The 12,043-nt window shown below is 44.8% G+C and overlaps 1 protein-coding gene across 1 annotated transcript in view; it reads right to left on the bottom strand.

The window, feature by feature from the left end:
* LOC135824265 (leucine-rich repeat-containing G-protein coupled receptor 5-like) overlaps positions 1 to 12,043 on the bottom strand; it is an 83,225-nt gene that overhangs the window by 26,857 nt on the left and 44,325 nt on the right. The window contains exons 8-9 of the mRNA XM_065336995.1: positions 10,289 to 10,363; positions 4,795 to 4,884 (exon numbers count right to left, since the gene is read on the bottom strand). Of these exons, the coding sequence (XP_065193067.1) occupies positions 4,795 to 4,884; positions 10,289 to 10,363 (165 nt within the window). The remainder of the gene's footprint in view (positions 1 to 4,794; positions 4,885 to 10,288; positions 10,364 to 12,043) is intronic.

The raw sequence follows: 12,043 nt of genomic DNA, 5'->3' as shown, positions 1-12,043 counted from the left end.
CTGGAGAGCACTATATAAGTGGTGCTCTTTAGGCACAGTCTTCCTCAGCCTACTCAAGTTGAACTGATGAGGGGTGAACTCCCCGAAACACTGTGTATTGAGCAGGGAGTGGTGCTTTCTTGCAGGTTTGCTGAGTGGACGATTCGATGGACTCCTCGTGTGCTCTGGATGGCAGTCGTGAGTCAGTCAAGTGAGAATTCAAGTCGGCAGGAAACCCGCGAGCTCCCATGTAGAGAGCAACACACTCTTCCCCTACTATTGCCGAAGTCTCACCAACCTCTTCTTCACATTGTTGGCTCAAAATCGTATTACCAGTACTCTCTCCCAACCTTTCTGTCACATCCTGCAAGGCTATCCGTGCTTTGTCTCCACATGCTGAGCTTTCCTGTACGGCTTTGAGAAACGCTTACACCGTTATGTTCAATGTTCGTGGACTGTGTTTGAACTCAAAACGGCAACAACTGGCTCATGATTTGCAAACGTATCGCGTCGACTTTTGAGGACTTCAGGAGCCTAAGGCAAAGGACCAGTTGGAAAGAAGTATCAGTGAAACTAACAAGCTAGTGAACTTTGGCCTGACAGACGACAGCAAAAGCATCCTTTTGCGCAGGTTTGGAGCAGACATAGTATGACTTTTTGCCCCTCAGAGTCACAGGTTCGAGCCTCCCGATGAAAACTTTATAATATTATATTCTTTTTGAGTAGTGGTTTTGACAAGAAAAGTTATATTCTGTTGGTAACAGACCCATGAAACTTCTCAGGCACTTTTAATCAATCAAAGAAACATCCTTACCAAATTGGAAGGAATTTCATAAAGCAGTTTCAATTTTCTTGATGACAGTATACTGTCTTATGTATTTCTGTCATCACAAAGTATGCTTCTGGTGGCTGCAGGGGGGGGGGGGGGCTATAACTTTGCAGACTCTTCCCAATACTATCTAAGTAGCATCATCATCATCATCATCTGCGTTGCCGAAAGAAATAGTAAAATAAAAATGTAGAAAGGAAGAGGACATATGGATACGAATTAAGAGTAACTCTCCATCACTGTAACCAGATACTATAATTGTAGTTGTTGCACTTTCTGACTGTATATAGTATATGGTTACAGTGATGGAGAGTTACTCTTAACTCGTATCCATATGTCCTCTTCCTTTCTACATTTATTATTGGCTAAACATCCGAGTTTTAAAATAAAAAAATAGATGGCATTATGCAGCTGTGTAAGCACAGTGTGACTGCCAGGAATCTCTGTCGTGAAGTATACATCTGAAAAATTTGAATGAAATCTATTGGGCCATAATGTTTGACTATAATGTTTTTGGCGACTACACACGTCAGCCACTTTGTCCACTACACACGTCAGCCAATATTGGATTTAGTAAGGGACCATCGCAAAAGTTCGCAGAAGCCCCCGAAACGAAGACCGTTAGTTTCGGGCCTCACCTCCCTCCCTCCCCCCTCAAACGAAACTACAGTCACAATATGGGCTTCATTATTTCACTTGGATGCTCACACATAATAATTATTATAATAAATATACTACACAAGCATTGTTGTATCAGTGTGTAACAATGTACAGCACTTTATAAATGCTACGATGATATCACCTTGCAGTGGGTGATCTAAGAACGAGAACAGCTAGAGCTATGCAGTTGTATCCTTTGAGCATGCTAATCTATATCAGCTCCTACATGTCGTCAATACTTTTTTGAATTGAAGCCCGGTTTGCGATTTTCGACACCGACTCCCTCCCCCCCCCCCCCCCCCAAAAACGTATGCTCTTCGTTTCAGGGGCTTCTGCGAACTTTTGCGATGGTCCCTAAACCGTGCTCCTTGGTACTTCACATTGATTCAATATCGAATATCGTTTAGCAAATGAACCACACAACTGGCTATACCTCCTTAAGAAATGATGAAAATTGAGATTGCTAGTGGGAGGTTTAGTCCCAAGTAATCCGTGTGTACTTTACGTGTGTGTACCACGTGATACTCAGTGACCCAAGTACAGCTGTTTTCTTATTCACGACATACCGTGTGTGGAGGCTCACCCACGTTCCGCCAGAGCGTGGGTGAAAACCAGAATCGAGCGCATTGTGCAAGCTGTGTGGGTGCTCAGCTGAAGAAATTTCTGGAACACGAAATCAAAATATTCGATGAGCTTCGAAGCTTCGTCTTTGACCAAGGTTGAGTCTTTCGCTTCATGCTTTTGTTTGTTCCATGTGACTAAAAACAACATTGTGAACGTTGGTCCATTGCATGAACTTTACGTGTTTCACCCACATTCCCGTATCCGTTACGTGGGACTAAACCTCTCTACTACGGGCAGCCAGGAACCCTGAAAAGAAATCCCAGCCACTCAATTTGGCTTGGCTTGACTGCAGAAATCTATACTGAGATATCTGAAAAGAAAATTACTACATTTAGTCTAAACAATACGCCAGTAGAGGTAAAATGCTCTACTTCCTCAGTGGAAATGGAAGTCTCTAGAGTGTGGAGAGCTGGTGGTGGGACCGGGTCAACTCGAGGGATAGGAAAGTGCCCAAACAGGCTGTAAATTGTAGCCTGCGGGTACTGTGACCAATCGACTGGTGTACACACGAGCATGTGACTGAACCGTGTTCGATTGGGAATATGGGCCGAGCGTTGCATCGCAGCCTTTTTGGACTAAACCAGCCGAATCAGCGTCCAAATGACTACAACATTGGGTCAGTGGCGGTCATACGAGCTTTTATAGGAACGGAATGACGCCTTTAGTGACATACAAATCCCGATCTTGTAGGGCGCAGTCAACCAGTTTCGGTGGAAGTGGCGAGCTCGATTGGGAATAAAGGAGGGAGGGAGCGTCTCAGCTTCCTCATTGAAAGACCATTCGACTCAGTACCCAGAAGACTACAACTGGTGAAAAATTGATTATAGGGCATACCAAAATAGGGGGTTCGTCAGCTGACAACCGCCCTATTTAGTTGCTATGGACTCTTTAGATAAAAATTCTACTTGGTCCGGCTCATCGCAATTGTCGCTTATCTATCGCCACTAAGAACAGGAGTTTTGTTACCGCTCTGCGAATTTTTCAATAGGCATAGTGAGGAAGCATGATACATGAATACTCTCCGCCACAAGAACAAAAATTCAGCCATGGAATCAGGTGAAGCGAGTCATAGAAGGGAAGCAAGGTAAGCAAAATGCATGAAATAAATCAGCGAAGGAGCGCGTTCTTGCACTCACACTCTTACAGGTCCAGAGTTCATTCAACTCTCCATCACAGAGCTGCCGCTGCCGTTACATGAGCTGACATTAAAAATAATTGCTTGTGTCTAGCTGCTGGCGTAGACTGGTAGAGTGTCTCTTGCTTTCTCAGCCTGTTGTATGGCAGCAATGGGAAAAGGAACAGTTGTGCCTGTCACTTTGGTGCTTGAAGGAACGTGGGCAGTGTGACCTGTGTGTCACCACAGTGTGTTTCAACAGAGCCTTCGAAAGAGGCATACAGGCCTCTCCAGACAGCTGTCATACGCTCCGCTGGATACACTGACCACGACTATTGTAATGGTGCTGCCAGGTCCACGAAGGAACAAAAGGAACAACCAAAACGTCCCTCGATGCACGCATCGCACATCGAAAACACCTTTTTTCTTCAGCATGACGCTCATACTCCTCTGCCATGCACGCGTGCCTGTCACGCTCTCCAGGCTAGGATGTTAGTTGCCCCTGCTACAGTTCCGGTCTTCGGGTCGCTGCGCTTGGCTTTTGGCAACACAGACAGTGAATGGCCAGATTTCCACATCCCAAAAAAGTCGAACACATCGCGATTCAAAGCGCTAGTTGCGATCATTTTTCTTTGGTGCCTCATTTGATCTTGCCATCACAACCTCCCAAGCAAAAGTAAGTTAGATATCGTGATTGGACTGGGTCTTACCTGTCAAAAGGTGCTTGGGAGATAAGCGACAATTGCGATGAGCCGGACCAAGTATTTTTATGTCGAAAAAAATTATTGACGTTTCAGGCCAGTCACCCATCGTCAGAACAATGTACAAGGGTCGAACCTGGCCTTTTATAACAAAAGCAAGCGAGAGCGTATGTATATCCATGTACAAAAGAAACGAAACACACAATATCCGTGTGAATTTGCATGTACATGTACAACAAACAAGAAGTGCCCTGAAAGAGTGGGTATGCAGCAGCTCAGCAGATGAAGCGCAGAAAACGTGTGTGGGCAGGTGTATTTCACAATCATAGTGTGTACAAGCCTGTACAGACACAGCAAGATTTATTTCCAAGTACCAATTACACTGTGAGGGTGCTAGCTCCTTCAATGGCCATCCGAAGGAGATATTGCTCGCCGGACGATGCTCTGGAATATTGATGGGCTCCCTGATTTTTCTTCTGGCCAACCGTGTTTCCATACCCAGTGCTTGGGCCTCAATGAAAATCACATAATGTGCTCTTGAAGGTTCCGTGCTGCTGGTGATTAGCAGACATGTGTTTACCCCACGGTTTGTCAAGCATCCTGTGACGTGTTTCGTAGTGGTGTTCCTCGAAACGATCTACTGCACCCCGGAAGAGTATACTTCCCCTTTAATAATCAGGTCCCGGATGCTTTCACGGTCATTTTTTGTGGTCCTGATCTTTCCAACGAACCTAGGATGATGAAAATGCATGAAGCAAACTACTTCGCTTGGAGAAAAGGAGACTAGCATGGGAAAGGTCAATAATCAGGTCCCGGATGCTTTCACCGTCATTTCTCCCATGTGTGACTCATACAATATTGTTGGCCAATCTGAGATCAATGCTTACAAGTTTTCGAGGTAACTCCACTCATAAACCTTCCTGGCCCTTGCGAAAGCATTGTTGCGTATCAGGCTGATCTGATTCCCTTCCAGGTTTCTAAATGCACACAAGATACAAATGAACCATAACAACAGATCACAGTGCTCAATCCTATGGCAGAGTGTGATCACAAGAAAACATTGCCTCCTGATGATTGCTTCATTAGGCATGAAACTTTTTATAATAGATCCTGAAAACGTTGAGAACGTACTCAAGGCCACTTTTGAGAGAATGTCGTGTCAATCGTGTCATGGAAATCTATGCGCCAAATTCGAGAAGCTAGGTGGGGCTCGTCGCATATTTGTTCAGAGGTTCTACGAGCACCATGTTGCTGGAGAAATCATTTTGTTGTACATGTAGACTGCACTGTTTTGTGGCCCTATTTTGCCTTTTCTCGAGTGTCTTCGTGTTTGTGGCCACTTGTTCTCTCGACATGCCACATTTAACAAACGCGAGCGGGCCAAGGTGGTGTCCATACCTGCCAAGTATTCCGATTTTTCGGGATATCCTGTAAAGGAATGCCCGTGAATCCTGAATTCCATGACAACATGGAACATGGCGGGAAAATTGTACCCGGTACGTACACCTGAAACGAAAACGTAGACGACGTATCCAGACCCATGTACCGAGATTCGTTCTGTCGTTCCCAGGTGTTTGTGTCCAAAAGAATCTGTGTGCACAGCTGTACGAAAAGCGTATACGTGTCTGTATGAATGCATCTGTATTATTATTATTATTATTATTATTATTATTGTTAGAAGCTGTTTGTCAACGTATTCATAAGCCTAATCTGTGTGTCCAGAAGGACAGCATTATTCGTTTGAAATTGTTTTAGTAGCAGCTTGTTCTGTCTGTTTGGCTCTGGTTGGCCATGGTGTCATATCTTGTGTCACAGTATACTAGTAGTCCTTACAAGTTCGTTAAGTGCTTTCGCAGTTTTTCCTGTTATTACCTTAGTGCTAGGATTATCATTTTCATAGGTGTTGTTTCTTCTCACTCCATTTCTCTGATTCTCTTTTTCCTGATGATGGGCCTTGCCCGAAAATTTGAGCTAATGTATATCAATTGCAGTGTAGCCTATAGACCGTTAGAGAGAGTGTGTACAAGGTGTGTGTACAGGATGTATGGATTCCATTTCTCTTTATTATCATTATTATTATTGTTCGAGTCCTGGTGGTGACAGTCAATTTTTTTCTTCAGACTTTTCCCGTTTGTCTCTTTCCCTCAAACCAGTTAATTATTATTATTATTTCTTCAGAATTCCCAAACTCCATTGCAGCGTATTCCTTGACTTGAACACACCGCCATTCCGGCAACAGGCTCTCAGCTGCACCAAATAAATAACTTTGCCAATATTTTGCCCATTGGGCATCATCAGGGCATTGAGGAAGGGGAGGCCAAATTATGAAAATAATATAAAGACGAATAATGCAGGCAGATGAATGTTCTAGAACTAACATATCGTGGTAACACAATTGGCAAGGCCAGCAAACTAATCAATCATCACTTGTAAGGTGACCTAAACAAAACGAAAGATGAGAAAACTCACACATACACACAGACACAATTTGGCAAGAAAACTAACACTAACCGACTCCGCTGAAGTATGCCGAACCCTCAGCCACGCCATCACAAGCCTCGCCACATGGCTAGAAGATATTGGTTTGCTGCTGAATGCAGCAAAAACTCAGCTTCTCTTCATAAAGCCCCGGGGCGCAGATGACACACAGCCTGAGGTGTTCTGCCATGCTGACAAACTTGCTGTCACACCTTCGGCTAAGTATCTCGGGGTAATACTCGATGAGGAGCTGTCCTGGAAGCCCCACATTGCACACCTGAGCCGCAAGACTGCTAGGACCATTGGCCAGCTCTGGAGGCATGGTCAAGGACTCAGTTTGCTCGCAAGACGCACTTGGTTCCTTAGCATGGTCCTCTCTCAGCTATGCTATGGTTCTAATAGCTTTGTTCCTGGGCTTTCTGCCCAGTTGCTTGGACGTCTGGAGAAGAGTTTCAAAGCCGGCATTCGTGCAACCTTGCAACAGCGCTTTCTCACCCCCACCGCACCGCTTCTGGCACTTCTTAGTATTGTCAGCCTGACTCACACATACACTCAGAAAGTTCTAATTTTTGTACACCGCTGTATCAATGGATATTGTAGCCCACTCCTACAGCAACTCTTTACAACGACTGCTCCAAACACCGTGCTAAACAATCAGCGCATCACTAGGGGCCAAGTTTCCAACTTGCTCCAAGTCCCTTTCCTTCGCGAGCCTGCTGGTCGCTCGAGTATGATGTTTCACGGCAGTATTGCATGGAACGCCCTCTCGGCTGATGTAAGATCGATAACTGCTGCCGATCAATTCAAAAGAGCCCTATATTATTTATTTTTCATATTTGGACTTCACGGAGAATTTTCAAAGTGTTAGGAAATCTATCCTTCTTCGATCAATCAATATCTGGCTTGCATCATGCTGGCAACTCACACCAATCAAGAGGGCCCTCAGCCATTCGCTTGATATCATGGGGAGCGCATCAAACTATGTCCACTGCGAGCAAACACAAATTGCAATTTCAAAATTGGACTTCACGGAGAATTTTCAAAGTGCTAGGAAATTTGAGGCCACATGCCACGTACTGCTCTTTTCTCTCCGAAGCTCAACACTTGCAAGCCAGATATGAATAGCAAGGTCCCTGGTTCGAGTCCCGGTGGTGTGACTGATGATTTTTCTTTCTTTCATATCCCACTATCTCAAGTCTGCAGGCAACGGAGACTGCTGTGGTTCGGCCATGTAGTGAGGGAAGGCGAAGAATCGTCCTCGTTCCAAGCCCTCCTAATGTCAATCAACACAACAGACATACGACGACCCCGAGGACGACCACGTCTGAGATGGATCGACGTTGTCAAGAAAGACTTACAATGCATTAATCTGTCGCTTCTGGATGCTGTGCAATCTGCTTCTGATAGAGCTGCTTGGCTCGAAATTGTTAACAGATGCGTTGACCTCATGCAATGAGTGAAATGCGAACTGTCATTATTATTATTATTATATCTGGCTTGCAAGTGTTGAGTTTCGGAGAGAAAAGAGCAGTACGTGGCATGTGGCCTCAAATGTTCTAACAATAATAATAATTATTATTACTATTATTAACCCTTTACCGTTTTAGGTATTTGTACAGCAAAAAGCGACCGTCACTGTTCATGCCGTAACTTTTTTATTTTTCACTTTTATTATGTACAAAATGGGGTGATTCTGAAAGTAAAAACCCTCAGGAATGCGATGCAACAACTTTCAAGTCCAGAAAACGAACACAGATTTCACTATTTAGCACTAATAATTATTTGGATTTATTGCCGATCGGGCAAACTGTTGCAATATGCAATAAATCAGATCCTTGCACTGGAGTGGCTCCCTCAGGTAAGTGAATACCAGGTTCGTTCTCTGGGTGGAATGCAGGAGTGTTACCAGTCACAGCGGTGTCAGCATTGTCCCAAGTATTGCAAATATCGACTAGTGCAGGTTGCACCGCTGGCTATACATAGTACCTGTACACCACGACCTCTACCGTGACGACGGCCTATTCCAAGGCCGAATTTTCTCTCTCTGCCACGTCCCCTTCCACCATTAGTGGCACTCATCTCAGCGACACTGTCGTCGTCTGTGACATCCATGGCACTCTTACTGGCGCTGCTTTCACTCGCCATGTCATCGTCGCGGTCGTTGTCAGAATAAATATTTTCAACAGGATTGTCTGGCTCCACAAACTCATCTTCGCTGGATGAGGCAGCGACAGAGTCGTCAGGAAGGGTCTCCAGAAGCGAAAGAGCTTGCTCCGCGTCCATGGCTTGCACAGCAGGGCAGACAGTCGTGAGGCCAGCTCAAGCAAAGTCGAAATAATCTGCAGGCAATACCAAAAGTCGCAGGGTACGCACTTTTCCCCAAGCGCATTTTTCAAGTCGCGATTTTCGCGATTTTTTATATTGCATCACACAAAAAAATTGTCGGCACCCTCTGCACGTACATCTTGGCTACCAGTAGGGAAAATCCCAGCTCTCTGCGGTGAACCAGTCCAGCGCTGTGCGCATAGAAGTCATCGACCGCGAGCGGTCGAAATTTGTACGTACAAACGGTAAAGGGTTAAACCTTCCAGTAGCTAGAGATGAATTAGAGCCAATAAAGTTGAGAAGGGGCCGTTTGCCAGTCATGGCGTAGAAAGAAAAATATAAGTGTGGTGGTGCACCAATACCGTGGCAAGTAACATGAAAAGGACGTTTGCCAGTACGTCGTATTCCAAAGCGTGACGCGTATCAAAACGCAATATGAATATAGTCTATAAGCGGTCAAATATCAGCATATACTTACTTACTCATTTGCTACAAATCAAATGCGAAATGAAAGTTTGATTCGGCTCATAATCGTTTCCTCGAAAACAGATTTAGGTTTAGCAAGTTGTTATGCAAATGTGCGTGGCAACTACAAATACGGCCGGTAGCTTGTTTACAGGCACACTTGCATGGATCATGGAATCATGGAATCATGGAATCATGGATCATGGAATCATGGAATCATGGAATCATGGAATCATGGAATCATGGAAAATGTGTACCCTGCAAAACATGTGTAGAGGGGACGGTTTCAAATAGGACACAGGTTGCAAACCGGAACGGACTCAATATTCACTTGCTCTCTTGGTATTTTGATTAGAAAACATATGTCACAGTGAGACTACGATGTGTTATACTCCGAGCCAAAATTTCATGGGTCTGCGATGACCAGAAGCGCCATATTAAGCAGGTGAGTTTTTGACGTGTTGCTTCGCACTGCGACTTGAGTTTTACGACTTTCGAAAAATCAACTTCTTGTCGCAGGTAAACAGCGGCTCGCCTCTCGCCAATAAAGCACCGCATACCAATCAAAACTAATGGAGAAGCACACACAAGGCTTATTGTTACTCTGTACTGGCCGTCGTGGAGCGATAGCAATTACCTACTTTCAGACCCAGAGTGAATTTGACGTGCATTCTAAAACGTGTCCGGTTTGGAGCCACCTCTGATTTGAACTTTTTTGAAGAGAAAAATTGGGCAACTTGGAGGCAATGGGTCGACACAAAGGAGTGGCTCAGTTCGATTGACTCTGGCCCCAGAGCAAACTTCAACATGCCAGTTTCCTTGCACAAACATATTTCGAGTGAAAAATCAACGCTGATGATCGGTTTGGGTCTATACAAATGTGGCATACAAATTTGGCTGTCAAAGCGTCCCGGTATCGAGCCGTCCCCTCTACCTAAGGATTCGGAGCGCGCCATGAATGAAGAGGCTTCCATTTGTGAAAACGAGCTCTCTGTAGGGACTCTGACGAATTCTCGAACTCAGGTGAGGAATCAGCGTAATGACTTTTTATTTTAAAACCACATCTCCGATGCACATCAAGACCTTCACACATGACTGAAGTTGCAAACTTACAGTACATTTAGATGTTCCACTCTGTCCGTTATCATCAGCGTGGGTACTGATTTCAGTAAATTAAAAGAGAGGTCTCTAAAGAAAAGGAAAAGAAGAAGAATTACTTGCTAAGGTGGCGCTTACAAGACAGCCAAAATGACGCGCAAAGAAAGTGACCATGGTGATTGGGTCGCGTGCCACGAATAATCATAACCGCAAGGAGAAAAACAGAAACTTTTGATCGGTTCCCCAACAGCCGTGATCGAAGATAAAAGTATAATCGCTGAGCGTTTATGCATGATGTCTGATGCACACTATACCTTTTGACTGCTTTTTCTGCTCGGGTGCTAGTCAGTTTGTTATTGTTCAGTACTCAGATCCCACAGTAGTGCGGTATGCCCCCACATGAGCTTGACCAAAAGCAGCGCAGTTGACTTCAGCGCCACCCCCCCCCCCCCCTCCCCAAAAAAGCCCCATCCCATAGCTGGATATCACCAAAACAGAAAACCCTGTCAGCGTACACGCTCAATAGAGGCCGACTCATTTACACTCAAACCCAAACGATGGACACTCGATTTATCAAAGACTCACATCATGAGAAAGGCCAGTTCAGTATTGCATTGCAATATTGCCTGGACTTAATCTATAATCAACCCTAGAAAACCATGATCAACTAAAAAAAGCAATGATCGACTCAAAAAACGCCAGTTCAGTATTGCACGGTCATATTGCCTGGAGCAAATCCATGAACGCCAGTTCAGTATTGCACGGTCATATTGCCTGGAGCAAATCCATGAACAAATTGTGGGCAGAGTCATGATATGGCTTGGACATTAACAAGTCCACATACAAATAGGTTGTTCACTGCATGATCTCTTCATTGTCGAGTGTGCGTTGCAAAGTTCTCACGCGGCCATTGACTTTTGCATACTTGCAAACAAGATTTTGAACAGTCAGACTTCACAACAGTTAGAATAGTCAGACTTGCACAATCTAGCACAAGATTGAAGCCTTCGTATGTAGCTTGTGCTAAGCTCGATGGCACTCGCCTTCCCCTCTATGGAATTAGCACTAATATACATGAACCTTCCAAGTTGGAAGGCCGTTGTATAGCGCTATTGATCCGTGCTCAAGCTGATTTTCATGCCGTGGAACGTCTCAGTACTCCTTCAGTCAGTTTTGTGCTAGATTGTGCACGTCTGACTGTCTGACTGCTCAAAATCTGATTGTTATTGTTATTTTACAACTGTTGCCTCTTCGTCGGTTCTATGAAGATTATTATTATTACTATTATGATGTCCTTTTTTAGGAATAGAATTGCTCCTGATATCCGCCATGGTAATAAAAACATTGGCCTGCACATTATGGGTCACGTGTGTAATGAGCTGGCTTATATGGGACGCGCTGTACTGGGGGGGGGGGGGGCTAATATGAACACACGCCGTATAAGGTTGCGCTGTTTTCGGTGTAAATCAGCTGGGAAGGCTGCCCAAGCCCTTTAGAGGGTTTTTTTGCTTCGGCGGATTCCAAGTTGCCTGGAGTTCTCCACTAAGCACTACTAAGGATGAGACAGCATGCCCAGCTGCAATGTGGTCCCATAGCAAATGTTCTCACTGTTGCATGAGCACGATGAAATCACTGTGCAGCCACAGCTGCACGCCCTGGTTTATCCTTCACGTCAAGAAGAAGACAAGCCGAGTCGATTTCTCCTTCATCTCGTGAGGTACATGTACTTCTGATTATGTCTGACTATCTCTGACATAACAGTCCGTTGGA

Source organism: Sycon ciliatum, chromosome 9 (genome assembly GCF_964019385.1).
Source record: "Sycon ciliatum chromosome 9, ocSycCili1.1, whole genome shotgun sequence".
NCBI classification, from domain to species: domain Eukaryota; kingdom Metazoa; phylum Porifera; class Calcarea; order Leucosolenida; family Sycettidae; genus Sycon; species Sycon ciliatum.
The sequence above is the reverse complement of the archived record's forward strand: the minus strand, read 5'-3'. Positions and strand labels throughout refer to the sequence as shown.